The 16,511-nt window shown below is 39.6% G+C and overlaps 1 protein-coding gene across 1 annotated transcript in view; it reads left to right on the plus strand.

The window, feature by feature from the left end:
- The window catches only part of LOC111144342 (glucoside xylosyltransferase 2), a 90,853-nt gene extending 84,965 nt beyond the window's left edge, over nucleotides 1–5,888 (plus strand). The window contains 1 exon segment of the mRNA XM_022498598.1: nucleotides 5,236–5,888. Within this exon segment, the coding sequence (XP_022354306.1) occupies nucleotides 5,236–5,418 (183 nt within the window). The 3' untranslated portion in view covers nucleotides 5,419–5,888.
- Nucleotides 5,889–16,511: the final 10,623 nt, after the last annotated feature.

Genomic DNA, 16,511 nt, shown 5'->3' on the forward strand with positions numbered 1-16,511 from the left:
ACTCTTAATCTTTACAAGTAAGTCATTCATTTTGAGGGGGGTGGGGGGCGTTAAGTAAGTTCATTTAAGGAGGACGTGAAAGACCCAGAAAGAAATCTGGTGTTGTTTGCCATAGCAGAGGGGAATGTGTTAGGGTAAAGGTCAAAAAATAAGAACAAAATGATACTATTCAACTCAAGCTGAGTGGGTTGCCTGGTTGCCAGCCTCCTGTTGAGCAATCCAGTGTGGAGGTGGTCAATTAGGACCAGGGATCAAACTAAAAGTAAAAATCAAGTCTTTATTATACATACTGCAGCGATGCAAAAAGAGGCACCCGCTCCCCTGTGTTGTGTCCATACCCTACAAAGAGTACTGGTCAACAGGCAGAGATCGTCTCAAGGCTCCTGCATCCTTGTGGACCTGTAGGCCAGGGGAGGGGGAAGGAGGGAGCAGTAGAAAGGTACCCCTCCTTTCCCAGGAAGCCTCCAAATGGAGGTGTCTGGGATATGCATTTGATATGCATTTGAAGGCAGATACGCATTTGAACGTGGCTGGCCGGGGGTAGGGGTCTGAGTTCTTGACCCTGTACCAAATCTGGTGTCAGGAGGGCAGCTCCCCATCCCTCCAGAGGACTGCCAGCAGCCTTGTCATTACCCATAGTTGAGTCTGAAAGACCATACATAGGATTTTGGCCTGGAGCTGGACTTCTCACAGTCTCAGGTTCCCGGTTACTGCCTTGGAGAAATTGATTAGCGAAGTGTTGAGACATTAAAGACGCCTGGGAACTATCTTCTTGCAGTAAATGGGAAGGTTGAAAGAAACTTACTTTGGGGCTTACTGCCTAAAATGACAGATATTGCCGGCTCTTGCCTTTCATCCCACACTTGGGGAAATGTTGCTTTCCACATTGCTTTTTACCTTGAGATCACTAGGGGGAACCAGCGACAGAGATTCAAGGATGTCCCTTTTGAAACGATAATTCCAAGACCTAGAGTAGGGGTCAGCAAACTTGGCCAGATCTACCTTGCTGCCTGTGTTTGTAAGACATGTGGGCTGGGAACAGGTTTGTAAATCATTGGGGGAAAAAAGGATATTTCATGACATGAAAAAATTATAAGCAATTCAAATTTCAGCAGTCATAAATAAAGTCATGTCGGGACACAGTGACACCCATTCATTTGTGTGTTGGTCTGTGGCTGCTTTCAAGCCACAATGGCAGAGATGAGTATTTATAACAAACTGTGTGGCCCACAGTGTTTAACATATTTACAGTCTAGCCCTTTATAGAACAGATTTGCTGACCCCACACATAAAGTATGTAGACTTTGTTAGAGGTATTTTTCTTAAAAACCCACAAACCCTCGGAGTTTCACAAATGGGCTTTGGCGGAAGCGAATCCCGAGACATAGGAACACATTTTTTTCTGTGTGAAAAATGTGCAGCTTCCTAAGGAGAGTCGCTAGAATTCCCAGAATTTTCTCTGCAGGGAATGAGTTTAGCCTGCATGTAAGCTAACACCGTTTTTTTCTCCTACATTTCCTGCTGTTGGTTTTCAAAGACCAGGTGATTTAATTACACAGAAAATTTGTTCTGTACTTAGCGATAGCATCACTTCAGATATTCAAACCCTGACTCTGGGGCAGAACCATTCAGGAGTACAAACAGAAGTGAGATGAGTTTGCCGCAGTCCGTCAGAGGTGCGTTGGGTTTCTTCTGAGATCTGTCAGCCCTAGTCTGGAATTGAGCAACTGTGGTTCTTGAGTTACCCTGAGTCTTGTTTGCTTTCTGGAGGAGCAGAGAGAAAGCCAAATAATTGGGTCATAAATGATCCTGCCAAATACACCCAGTGACGATCCTCACGTGGGCCTACAAGGACCATTTTCTTTGAGGCGTTTCAATCAAGAATATGGCCAACCCCATCCTTGGAAGACATGTTTCCACACTCTCCACTGGGCCATGCACTGTGGGGTCAGGGCTTGGCTGGGGGGTGGACAGACCTCAACGCAAGGCCCAATTTTTGTCCCTTTCCCATGATTAGTCATTAACTCTGTGTTCCTACTTTACTGGGCCTCAGTTTCCTCATCTGTGAAACGGAATGATACTATCATCTACCTCATAAAATTGTGAGGATGCAACAAAATGATGGTTTTTAGATTTTATTTATTTATTTATTTACTTATTTATTTGTGAGAGAGAGCCTGAGATTTGGGGAGGAACAGAGGGGAAGGGCAAGGGAGGGGAAACAATCTTCAGCAGACTCCACACTGAATATGGAGCCCCCATGCGGGGCTTGATCTCATGACCCTGAGATCGCAACCCTGAGATCATGACCCTAGGGTGGTGACCTGAGCAGAAACCAAGAGTCGGATGCTCAACCGACTGCGCCACCAGGTGCCCCAAAATGATGGTTTTTTAGGCTCATAGCGCAGTACCTGACATACCGTTGTGCTCAATAATTAGAAGTTGTTTCAAGAATAGCAGTTTCACGGGGCGCCTGAGTGGCTCAGTGGGTTAAGGCCCCTGCCTTCGGCTCAGGTTATGATCCCAGGGTCCTGGGATCGAGCCCGCATCGGGCTTTCTGCTCAGCGGGGAGCCTGCTTCCCCCTCGCTCTCTGCCTGCCTCTCTGCCTACTTGTGATCTCTGTCTGTCAAATAAATAAATAAAATCTTAAAAAAAAAAAGAAAAAGAGAAAAAGAATAGCAGTTTCACACTTACCTTCTTTCCTACCTTGTCCACATTGTCTCACTCACTCTCTTCCTCTGTCTATAAGTATGTTTTCTCTCTCTCTCATACTGTTATTTCTTTCTCCCTTCATCTCTCTCTGAAAGTATTCTTCCTGCCCCTTCCCTTTCCCCCTCCATCTCTTCCCTTCTCCTCTCTCTCTCTCACTTGCACACACAAACCCTAAGCCTATGTATCTGCATTTGTGCGAAGGGGAAATGCAGTCTCCTCCCATTGTGATCCAAGGAAGTCATCTATCAGATAGACATTCTGTCAGTAAACCTTGCAGCCATCATCTATGAAGAGCCTATTTTATGCAGGAACAATTCTAGGTTCTAGGCACTCGGAAATTAACAAGACTGACAAAGCAGTCATCATGAAGCATATACTGTGGGTGGAGGAAAACAGGTAATACTCACATGGACAGAGAAAGAAATAAAAATCGTACCAGGTTGTGAAAGGTGTTAAAAGGGAACCAGAACAGGGTAATGGCCTGAGAGTCATGGGCAGGGAAGAGCGTTCAGGAGCTGGGGTCCTCAGGGGTGATAGGTGATAGGTGATCGATCAGTGGAGGCAGCCACTGGACAGTCTTGGGGAGATCCTGCTAAATAGAAGGAATAACCCAGGGAAAGCCCTGGAGGCAGGAATGAGTTTGGTGTGCCCAAACGGCAGGGAGGTGACCAGAAGGTGACCAGAAGGACCGAACACCAAGGAGCGTTCAAGGTCTCAATGGAGCCTTGGGAATAAGAGAGGAGTTGGAATCTTATTTTAATAGCAGTGGGAAGCCCCTGCAGAAAAATGACATGGTCTGATTTAGACTTTAAAAATATCACCTTGGTAACTCAGTGCAAGGAGGCAAGAGTGAGAACACAAGGGCTATTTATGAAGCGTTACTGCAGCCTTTAAGGTGAGACATGGGGGCAACAGGTAGGTGGGCAGCGGTGGCCACATGCAGGCATCATGGTAAAGACAGATTTTACAGTGCCTGCTGATACACTAGATGAGGGATGTGGGGGAAAGAGAAAATCAAGGTTGCCTCCAAGGCTCTGACCTATTCTCTTCATGTCACTAGGGACACCATGACCAAAAAGGAGTGTTTATCAGTGGTCTAAATTGTGCTGAGAAAGAAAACAGTTGTCCCAAACATGGTGCTTTTTGTGTTACATAATGCATAATCTCCTTCCAGGAAGAAATTCACATTTCTGATAAACATGCTTAAGCAATATTTCCGATGAACTTAAAGGGATTAAAACTTGTTCTAGGAAACTAGACACCCACCCACTCTGCTGCCACGCAAGTGTATACTGACCTTTCACCCTTCTTTTCTTTCGTTCCTTTTTTTTTTTTTTCCTGGTCTTTCTGTATAAAATTTCCTCGCCAACAATGAATCTTTGACTTGACCTATTGGAAGCCTTTTCCATTTCAACCAGATTGTAATAAAAATTTGAACATGCTCATGACTAAGTGGTCAGAAAGATTTATTTTGGAAAATTCTTCTCATAAACACCTTCCGTGGGAAAATAAGAGAATTAAAAATCAAATCAAAAGCCCAATATTAAGTGGGAAAAAAACCAACAACCAATATTTGGTAACTGAATTATTAAAATGAAGTTCAGTGATGATAGATTTTACTTAATGGCTAAACTCTGGACTTCATGAGATTACTGTGGACATACCTTAAAGTTTCTTCATTAAGATCGCAACAAACATGGGGTGCCTGGGTGACTCAGTGGGTTAAGCCTCTGCCTTCAGCTCAGGTCATGATCCCAGGGTCCTGGGATCGAGCCCCGCATCGGGTTCCCTGCTTAGCGGGGAGCCTGCTTCTCCCCTCTTTCTGCCTGCCTCTCTGCCTACTTGTGATCTCTCTGTCAAATAAATAAAATCTAAAAAAAAAAAAAAAAAGATTGCAACAAACAGGTGCTTGATAGCTCAGTCTGTTAAGAGTCCGGCTCTTGGTTTCAGCTCAGGTCATGATCTCAGGGTCATGAAGCCTAGCCCCATGTCTGGCTCTGCACTAACGAAGGAGTTGGCTTGAGATTCTCTTGTTCCCTCTTCTTTCGCCCCCTCCCCACCACGGGCTTGCATGCATGTGCACGCTCGCGCTCGCTCTCTCTCTCTCTCAAATAAATAAATCTTAAAATAAGTTGCAACAAATACAAAAAATATGGAGAATTCAGTGTTTTAATGCAGTAGATTTCAAGTCTCTAGTTATGCCTTGCTTTTCTTCAGCAAGAGCCTACTATATAGAAAATATGTTGTTCTTGAAGACACATTCTGATCTTAAATTTTAAGAGCTTTAAGGACCCAAATAAATCATTTTTTTTTTTTAAGAGGGAAAGAAACTGAGGCCCAGGGAAGGTAAGTAATTGCCTGGGATTGCACAGGATTGAATCAGGTGTTGCATCTCCTTCCAATGTCTAACCCATGCCGGCATGCTTAATTCCCTGTTTCATTCTTTAGTAAATGTTGTTTGCATCGTAAATGGCATTTCAGTCACTAAATGATTTTCTATCATTTAAAAAATCCTTTTTCAGTTTCCCTTTCAAGACAATCTCTTTCAATCCATGTATTACCCGCTCCAGCTGAAGTTTTTGGAGACTGTGCACACTTTATGTGGACGAATCCCACAAGTGTTTTTGAAGCAAATCGAGAAAACAATGAAAAGGGCTTATGAGAAACACGTCATCATCCATGTGGGCCCCAACCAGATGCACTGAATATTTTTCATGTTGTCGCAAATGGATTAGGCCTCTCGGGAACAAGGCGACGTTCATCTTTAAGCTGCCTGGATCTCTTTCGTGTGAATATTTAATGGTGCTCTGTGACAGTTGAGTTTAAAAGGCCTCATTACATGTTGCTCATTTCGTTGCCCCTAAAAGGAAATATGCTTTAATTTTTTTTTAATTGCTATTTATCTCTTTGGGTTTTTTTTTAGTTGTATTATTACTCACTTCATATTGTTCAAGCAGGTGGAGCTAGCTGTGAAAAGGAATTTTGTGAGCCTTCCAATGCCTGTTAAACGTCTGAGACCACATCAGTGCCATCTCCTGTTGTATATTAATCTAGTATCCTTGAGACTCTTCCTATGCAATAGACACCCCCATATTCTTGTTATAACAGGAATCTATGCTTGTTGTACAACAGAGAATGTTAAATATTTGTAGGGGTGGGTGCCTGGGTGGCTCAGAGGGTTAAAGCCTCTGCCTTCAGCTCAGGTCATGATCCCAGAGTCCTGGGATCGAGCCCCGCATCGGGCTCTCTGCTCAGCAGGGAGCCGGCTTGCCCCTCTCTCTCTGCCTGCCTCTCTGCCTGCTTGTGATCTCTCTCTGTGTGTCAAATAGATAAATAAAATCTTTAAAAAAATTTGTAGGGAATACAGGTCCATGGACCAAAATCAAAATTAGATTAGCCATAATCCTACCAACCAGTGAAAAGATTGTTATTTCAATGGGGGGTTGCTTCCAGCCTTTTCTCCCTACTTCTATATTTATTCGCTGGTTGTCTTTTCCATTGTAATACATATGTGAAACAGTAGTTGAGTGAAAGCTGGCACCTGCTCTGAGATTTTTCTGTAGAGATGAAAATTTAGAGAAAATGATTATGTTTACAGTGCTTTATTTAAAATACGTCTGGCAGAGTTATTCAGATTTCTGCTGATTGGCAGTGTTAAAGGATGAGGCATATCTGGGGTTGTTTTTTTAAGAAAAGTTGTTTAGATTAGCGGAAGATTAAATCATAAGAAATATTTATGCAACCATACCTTCTGAAAGGAAATTCAATAATTGTGCTAAACCCAAGGGGTCACCTTAACAGAGATGTGATTTTGTGTTTGCCCACAGACAAAAACATTTTATCTCTTACCCTAGTAAGGGTGACCTTCTCTCTTCTTTAAACTCTTGGGCAACAGGTGAAAATTAAAGGCCAACTTCAAACTCATGTGTACAGAATAGATAGTTCAGCTGATTCCACTGACAAAAAATTTCACCTTCATACCAGCCTTAGAAAGGGCCCTTTAAATAATTTTCCTTCTCTAGGGTTACCCGGCTGTTAGCCAAGGAACCAGGCAGGTCTTATCACCTAGCTACAGTAGAGGAAATTCTATATTCCCCCAAGGGAGCTGACTTAATCCCTAGTTGCACCTGTAGCTGGTATCAGGGTAAGAGCATTTTGCATAAGGCTTTATTCATCTCAGAAAACTTGTGCAGAAATGATCTTGATGTTCACAACAGCCTAATGGTCTTAGGTCTTCTTCTTACAAAGAAACAAGGACACCCAATATAATTGCTGTTCTGTAAGACATACAGTTAACATAACATACAGGGTAACACGAATCCTGTATTGCAGACAAATTTTTGGAAATAAAAATATTAAATGCTTTTCATCATATATAGACAGTGGTAAAGATAAGTACAAATAGATAAAGATAGATAAAGATTAAAAGATAAAGAAAAGTATAAAATGAAAAATAATATTTTGTTAGTGCAAATGTGGTATTCTATGTACTGGAACCCAGTTCGATGTCATGGATACTATATCCACAGAAAAAGTCTTACGCTGAAAAATATATGAAAATCTCAGCACTCCAAAGAAATATATAGATATAATGAATATTGGTATACAGCACCATTATGGTAATAACAAATTCTGAAATGTTAGAGCAATGACCCATACTTTCGTTTCGATCAGTTTGATGGCCTGTGATTTGTTATTTTTGTTAAGGAAATTACCATTATGATGTAGAACTCTTCACTGTTATATTTTCTGCTTCCTCATTTCACCATTAAAGGTGATGTCATTTATTATTTTATATCTAAAGGCCTTGGGGCAATTTTTGGATTGTCTTTTGGATGGGAGAGAAAGCATCCTACATACCCACAAATGGGGTTTTAATGAAAGAGCCAGAATTCCCGGACTTCTGTTCCAGTCTTCCTACTTGTTCAGCATGGCCAGTAAACCCAACAAATGTCATTCAGATTTGTTGATGACTTACCAACCTAAAGAAGTTCCTTTCCTCCTTCGGTGAGTTCCACAAAAATTCTGCTGTAAAGGCTTTGAATTCTGCAATACCTTTTCTTTTATCAGAATCTGGTTTACCCAATAGTCTTGACTATTGGTTCTGGTCTAAATACCCAGAATCGAATTTCTAACAAAGGTCCATGAGAGAATTCTAGAACATTCTAGAATGATGCATTATGAGAACGTGAAACTTTAGAATTTGGTATGCTTTCCTGCCTTGGAATTTCTTCATGCTATCCTGAAATTTGAGGTGAGTTTGGTGGAGAATTTGAACATTTGCTGTTCCAATCTCTGCTGCCTGAAAGTGCTAATTATTTTCTATTTGGTATGTTACCATGAGGCAGTATTTTCTCTGCCTTTGATAATTTTCAGACAACTATGACATTAGCACCTTAGAAATCTGGGAACTGTAAATTTCAATTCAGTGACTCCTAAATCATGCAGTCTATGGTCTGAAGTTTGCCAAAGGTTGTGTTGCTCCATATGGCACGTTGTATCTGTATTGGGAAGAGCATGAGACTGGTTCTCTATCTCCTCTTCTTGTTTCCTTCAGAATTCTGGTCAATGCATGTGACTACAGAGTTCCACTGAAGAATGAAAGAACACTTGCCAATAGAAAAATGTATTTTTGTATGTATTGAGAGTGAGACTTTCTATAGTAGGGTCACTATTCTTATAATATTTTTCTTGCTGAGTTTTTCTCCAATACAAATCTCAAAAATTGTGACTTACATTAAAAATTTCAATGTTTAAAAAAATTAACTGGCTAGAAAATCTGTTTAAGTTTTCCTTCAACTTCCTGAATGACAATTTAGCATTTAGGGGAGAACACTCCAGCTTCACTGTTTATTTGAAGTCTCTGTTACATAGTGCTTCCATTGTGACTTGTTGTGACTATGACTGGATTTATCATCAAAATGGATGTTTATATGGACTCATCAAGGTTTGAGAGTATTTATCTTATTACCCCTACGGTGTTCATAAAACAAGCCAGCCATACAAGACTTTACTGATGTCACGAAATAGTGATCCAGTAGTAGAATAATCCCTCCACCCACCCAGAAGAGAGGACAACATTCACAGAAATTTAGATTTATGTATAACTGTTGCCCAATATTTATACAATAAAAAAAGATAGATTGCACATGTTGGGTGAACCACCGTGAACATGATTTCATGACTGAAAAATGTTGGATGTCATGGGGATACAAATTATTTTATCCTCACTGAATGGTATGGTAGGCAAGCTTTCTTAGGTTTTTCTGTTTCTTGGGTCCTATTCTTTTATTTTCCTTTTTTTCATTTTTGCCTTTCCCTTCCTGTCTTTGATGTAAGCTACTGAGTAGTACCAAGAGGCTTGGCATTAATGATGGATGACAGAACTCGGGGATCCCTCCACAGGTTAAAGGAAGTTCTGATCCTTAGATGGAATCTTTATGATAAGAACTTCGCAAAAATTTTTTTAAATCACACAACCCATACATAGATCACACACACACACACACACACACACACACACACACCCTACATGCCTTTTAAGGAAAGAGCCCTGGGAATCTGTCGTGCTCTGTGAATTGAAGAATTCTAGACAGTGACATCTTAGGTCAACTCATTTCACAGCTGCAGGGCTGGTGTTTGAAGCTGATGAGATTTCGCTGTCGAACAGAGAAAGTTATCCTAGTTTCTGTTCTTCACAGGTTAAAGCTGGAAATACTCTCTTGAGTCCTCAAGATTAAGCATGTATGTGTGTGCATGTAACCATCTGAACGAACATGTAAGAGTCAGTGTGGTTTCTGCATCATTAGGTTTACACGTTTGTGTTGTCACTGAAAAGTGCACCATTGTTTATTGCTCCCAAGGAGACCCTGTGTGGATTTTTATATGTTGGAAAACTTATTTTTTAGGAATTTTTCTTTGGGAAGAAATGAGCATAAAAAAACAATACTTCAAAGAAAATGAATTGTTACAGCATTTAAAAGAAACAGAAATGTTATGATTTAATTACTTGTCTTTTTGAAAGCCATCTCCTGTTTTATCCTTTTTTTAAATTAAAAGCTTTAAAAAAAGACATGTCTTTTGGTGTTATTTTGGAAGTGTGTTTCTCTTCTCATGAGATTTCAAGTTTGCAATTTTATAATATAAAATAGTAATATTTAAGTCCTTCCTCTTAAGAACTGATAAAGAAATATTTGGTTTAGTAAGTAGCTTAGCCTATTTTTAAAAGTCATTAAAACTTTGCTTTGTTTTTAAAAATGCCGTACTATAGCAGTACCTGGCTGGCTCAGTCAGTAGAGCACGAGACTACTGATCCCAGTGTTGTGAGTTCAAGTCGCATAAAATTCAAAACAAAAATTTTTAATGCCATACTATAAATCATACGTTGTTTGGTTTCAGGGATATTTTTATGTTTGAGGTACAATGAGAATTTGGAGGATGTGAAAATCAGTTCTTCCCATTCCTACATGTTATTTGGCAGATTAAAATGGAATTGTTAAGCTAATAACACATATCAAAAATAACTGAAGAGTGCCAAGAGTTTTGAGTCTATACAAAGGCTTTTCACCCAATCCCTGGTCTCTTTAAAATCAGCACAAGATACTCCATGCATCCACTAAGTTCCCTCCTTATATATTTTTTTTAAAGATTTTATTTATTTGGCAAAGAAAGACCATAAGAGAGGGAACACAGACATGGGGAGTGGGAGAGGGAGAAGCAGGCTTCCCGTCCAGCAGGGAACCTGATGCAGGACTCGATTCCAGGCCCCTGGGATCATGACCCAAGCCGAAGGCAGACGCTCAACGACTGAGCCACCCAGGCGCCCCTCCTTATATTTTAAAACATTTTAAAATGCTAAGATACTTGGATATGGTTTTCTGGAATAACTGGGAACCCACATCCAATTACTAAGACATATAAGCTTCAGGACCCACATGTAGACAATATTGAATTTAAGTCCTAGCCACCCCCCCCAATCCTTACTGACCCGCTTTCCACTTCAGACTTCCCACCTACAATGGCAGGGCTGGGGAAGACCCTCCTCCTGGATTGTGGTAAGGAATAAACAGAAACATGGAATTTCAAATTTTTAAAAATTCCTTGTTGTGGTCCTCTAACTCCACTAAGTAAATGGCTAACTCATTTTTAAGGGGTATCAGAATGAAGGAATGGCAACCAATTTGTCCTTCTCTTCCTTTGTTTTATAAGCTGGTAAATGTCACCAGCATCCACCTGCTGCCTCACCCCAGAAACCTGGCCATTACTCTTGTCTGCTTCCTCTCCGTCCTTGCACACCACCCTCCTCCCTGAATCATCGCTTCGCCCACTAAAATAGCCCACTCCGCAGCAGCAAAAACCCTTCAAATTGCGAGTGACCATATACAAATTAAATTAGTACCGGAAAGGCAGAGGGTGTATTGCTTCTACCTCCAGAATATTAACTGAGCTTCCTGTGTTTTTCATTACCGTTGCCTCCATTCAAACCATTACTGTCTGGGGTCTTGTGATCTCTGGCCTGGATTATTGTTCTAATGCTGGTCTTCTCTCCCTATTTACTCTGGCTCCCACCAAACCATAACCCACCCCACCTCTATGAAGCCATTCAGTGGTTCCCCTTTGCTCCTGTGGTAATACTCACACTTCTTTCCAAACAGCTCAGGAAGTCCCTGTGTGATCTACCTCCTTCCTAGCTGCCTGGAGTTTTCCTGAGTTTTGCTTTCTCACTCCTCTAATTAATCATTTTCGCTGATTCATTTTCTCTTCTTTTAAGAAGCCAAGCTCTTACCCATAGAGGGGCTCTGCACGTGCTTGGAATCCTCCAACCTGCAAATTCACCTGGCAAATTCCTAGTATCCTTTAGATCTTGATTTAAATACCATTTTCTCATGGAAGCCTTCTTGGATGCCCCCATAAGGGCAGGTCTTCCTCTTACCCTCACTCATATCAACCTGTACTTTCTCTTTTCAGTATGTATTATAATAGTAATACTTAGAGGGGTAAAACATTTCATTTACTGACTGTCTTCCCCACTAGACACAGTGTTCCTTGAGAACAGTTAGTCCTTAGTGATCTTGCTCCTTGTTCTATGACCATTGTCTAACTCAATGACTAAACCATTTCTAGTGCTCAAAATGTATTTATTAAGAATGAAGTGATTCTGCTGTATCATAAACTGGGAACAGTTCCTATCCACAAAGCTTCATGACACACTGTATTGACTTTGAGTGTTGTTCTCAAAAACTATGTGTCTTATAAATGTTCATTGTTCTGGATTATAATACCCTATCCTCTAAAGTCTCATTCATTGAAAGTGTATTGATTCATTGAATTTCTTAGAGATTTACTTATTTGTCCAAAAAGTGACATAGTTGGGTTATATAACGTTTAACTTCCTTTCCTCCTAAATGCTCTGTGTTTCCATAATCTGTTTTTGATGGCTCTGTTGTGGACATTTGTGGGATTTTGGCTGCCTGGAAACCACACTATGCCTGTTACCAATTTCCACATTAGTTATAACTCTTTAAATTTCAAGGGACAGCAAATACAACTCAAATTAATACAGAGAAAGAGACACAGAGAGAGGGAGACAGAGAAAGAATGTATTGGCTCATGTAAGTGAAAAGTCCAAAAATAGCTCTGAATTCAAGGCTTAAACGATGCCAAGGGAAATGTATCATTTTAACAATGCTTTTTTTCATTAATATTTTATTGAAAACCACACATCCTTCTAGGACTCCAGCCATAAAATTTTCATGTCATTCCAACAGAATCATTCCATCTTTGGAAAAATACATTGTCTCCATGTCCGGCTGAAAAATGGTATAGTCAACCTGGGTTAAGACATCAAGAAAATTGTTCTCCTGGTGTATGTTTTAAAACAACTGTAATATATCCTCCCCCCCTCCCTCACTGAGAACCACTATTAACCAAATAGAGCTGTATTTGCTTTCATACAAGAAGCAATTCACCAACTAATAGGAATGGATCATGGGGAGGGAGGGGGTACATTCTCATAAACTGTTGAACAAGAGTGTTTTATCACCATCCCTCTGCTCTACAGTCCACATAGACTCTCAGAGGTGACAGTCAAAATCATGATTATAGATGTATCTTACTTAGGCTTCTTAGGCTACGACTATAAAGAGACTCCTGGGAATATCTGTGCCTGTCTCTTTACTGAGCATTTAGATCTTATCAAAATAATAGCACTTCTTTTTTAGAATTGCTACCTTGGATCTAGTGACAAAGCAAGTCTAAATGTCATACTAGGAAGCTGAGTTCTCCGGCATCTAAATTATCGTTATTAGAAATGATTGCAAGCATACAGAGTTAAAGGAAAAATCAAAGGGCTGATACCAGCTTTGCTATATTAAATGTTTAAGACTTGATAGTTGTTTGTAAAACTTTGCTAGTGTTTGCATGCGCATGGTGGTGCAGGAGAGAGTTAACATAAAACTAAGAGGCTGTGTTCAAGTGAGTGGAAATTTAAACTTCTCAAGGTTGCCATCTGGTTCAGATCCCACAGTATCTGGCATGTAATGGATGACTAGTACAGGATGCACTCCCTATTCCCTTAACACACATTATTTCCACACATACCAGCAAGAAATCTAATTTCCAGCCCCTGTGACTCCGTGGCTGAAGGCTCCTTTTCCACTGCAGTCTGCTCTGCTCACCTATAGGAAGGCTGGAAGTGTTGGAAAATGAACACATGAGAGTACCCCTCAACCACTGATTGATGGAAATTGGTGGGTACATACCCTGGCTCCCTCTCCTCTCAGGTTGGGTAACTCTTGGTTGTCTGTCCCAGAATTCTCCACTGAGTTGGGGAGAGAGAGAGAGAGAGGCAGCTCAAACCACTCACAGAGTAGTGACTTCCTTGATAATACATTTCTTCATTGGCTTCCCTTTCCTGCCTCACTTTCCACTCTTGTACCAGCGTTTCCTTGGATTTGGCCCCAAATAAACCACTTGTACTCAAATCTTTGTTTTACCATCTGCAACTGATAAATTTTTTCGTGTCAGTAAAAAATAAAATTTAATATCTATGATCTTATTTTAGTTATGAAAATAATTCTTGGGTGGGGGATGGGTATTTGGGTGATGGGCATTAAGGAGGGCATGTGATGTGATGAGCACTGGTGATGATAAATCTGAGACTAATGATGTACTATATGTTAGCTAATTGAATTCAAACTAAAAAAAAGGAAGGAAAATAATTCTTTTCCTTCCCTCTCTCCCACCACCCCCCTTTTCCCTGTCCCTCCTCCTTCTTTTCCTTCTTCTTCCCCTTTGTCCTCTTTATCTCTGCTTCATTTGGAAAAAATTGAATTAACCCCCAGGTCCTGGGACACCTGGGTGGCTCAGTCTTTAAGCGTCTGCCTTCTGCTAAGGTCATGATCCAGGGTTCTGGGATCCAGCCCCACATCCGGCTCTCTGCTTCTCCCTCTCCCACTCCCCCTGCTTGTGTTCCCTCTCTCTCTGTCTCTCTCTGTGTCAATAAATAAATAAAATCTTTAAGAAAAAAAAACCGAGGGCCTGCACAAAATATTTGGAAATTAGCATTCTTATACGTCCTCCTATTGACTTTTCTCCCATCACTAGATTTTATTAGCCATTATTATTTTATAATATATATAATACTTATTATATTATATATGTATATTTTATATATTCAAGCTGTGTGACATTTACACTCTGGTCTATAGGCTATTATCTCAATTATATTATAAATAAATTATATAATTTATTTATATAATAAATATAATATATAATAAATAAAAATAAATATCATATAAATATAAGTAAATCACAGTTGGGTGATTTAATTTATTGATCTCCAAAGAGTCCCAAATACTTCGAATTCTATTATCCCTTATTTCCTTTTTCTAAGGTATGCATTTTAAATACACTGTATTTTCGATTTAGATTTTTGTTTTGTTTGTTGCATTTGTGACTTACATTTAGATGGTCACTACTATTTTTATACAACTTCGTTATGCTAATAACGGAAAAACCATAAACTTCTCATATTTAAAAGGTGCAATTTGATTGGTTGTAACTTATGTATGCTCACTTGAAACCAAACAACATTTTTGGTTTGGTTTGGTTTGGTTTGGTTTGGTTTGCAACAAACATTTTTATCACCTCTAATAGTAGTCTCTTCATTCCCCCTTTTGATCTGTCTTATTCTCCATCCCCATCCCTTGCTAACCATGGATCTCCTTCCTGTTACTTTATATGAGTTTACAAGTTCTCAGATTTTATATAAATCAAGTCATACCATAGGTATTCTTCTTGCTTGACTTCTTTCACTCAGCATAATTCAGACTAACCCACATTGTGCATGTCTCAATAGTTCATTCCTTTTTATTATTGAGTAATAGTTCTTTCTATGAATTAACCCTAATATGTTTGTTCATTCTCCTGTTGATGGATTTGCTTGTCTTCAGTTTTGGACTTTACAAATAAAACTGTTATGGACATTCATAAGCAAGTTCTGGGCGTTTTTAAAAATTTCTCTTGGGCAAAAATTAGGAATGATATAGGTGAGAGGTACAGCCTGTGTATGTTTAACTGTTTAAGGAATCGCTAAACTGTTTCCCAAATTGGTTGTACCATTTATATTCCCACGAGCAGTTCTAGTTGCTCCACATCCTTGCCTAGATTGTGTGGACAATCCTTTTAATTTTAGCCAATCTAGTGATTATGAAGTGGCATCTTACTGTGATTTTAAATTGCATTTTCCTAGTAATTAATGAGTCATCCCTTGTATTCAGTTGACATTCATATGTCTCCGTGAGTAAAATGTTCAAACCTCTTGCCCATTTTTTAAAAAGAATGGGTTGTTAATGCCTTACTACTGAATTTGGGGAGTCTTTATATAGTCTGGGTATAAGTCCTTTGATATATGTGTTGCAAATATTTTTTCTTAGTCTATGGTTTGCCTTTTTGTTGTCTTAATGGTACTCCATTAATGCATTTTCCAAGAGCAAAAATTTTTATATTGGTAAAGTCCAATTTGTCAACTTTTTCTTTTTCTGTTTTATGCTTTGTGTTTTAAGAAGTGACTGCCTATCCCAAGTTGCAAAGATTTTCTCATGTGTCTTCATCCAAACATTTTATAGTTTTAGGTTTTATACTGTAGGGACTGAATGTTTGTGTCCCTCCAAAATTTATATGTTGCAATCCTAACTGTCATGGTATTAGAAGGTGTGTCCTTTGAAAAGTAATTAAACTTGAGGGTAGATTAATGTCCTTATTTTAAAAAGGGGAACCTGGGTAGCTCAGTCAGTTAAGTGTTTGCCTTTGATTCAGGTCATGATGCTGGGGTCCTGGAATCCAGCTGTGCTTTGGGCTCCCCACTCAGCAGAAAGCCTGCTTCTCCCTTTTCCTCTGCTGCTCCCCCTGCTTGTGCTCTCTCATGCTCTCTCTCTCTGCCGAATAAATAAATAAAATATTTAAAAAAAAAAAGAAACATGAGAGACATGATTTCTCTCTCAGCCAGGTGAGGATATATGATCCATTTTTAGCTAATTTTTAATGTATATGGCAAGATATGTGTTGACGTTAATTAATTCCCATATGGTATTCTTTTGATTCAACAGTTGATCCTGCTGACTTGTGTTTATCTAGATATTAATGATTGGATCAATATTGGAGAAGGACAATCAAAGGTAATAGGTCTTTGTATTCATTCATTCAATTAATATTTATTGAGATCTATTAAGTGCTAAAGTCACTAGTTGGTTTTGGAGACACATGATAAATAAAACATAACCCTAAATTTCGAATAGAT

The sequence above is a fragment of the Enhydra lutris genome, unplaced genomic scaffold (genome assembly GCF_002288905.1).
Source record: "Enhydra lutris kenyoni isolate GAN:26980312 unplaced genomic scaffold, ASM228890v2 scaffoldscaffold10, whole genome shotgun sequence".
In the NCBI taxonomy this organism is placed as follows: Eukaryota; Metazoa; Chordata; class Mammalia; order Carnivora; family Mustelidae; genus Enhydra; species Enhydra lutris.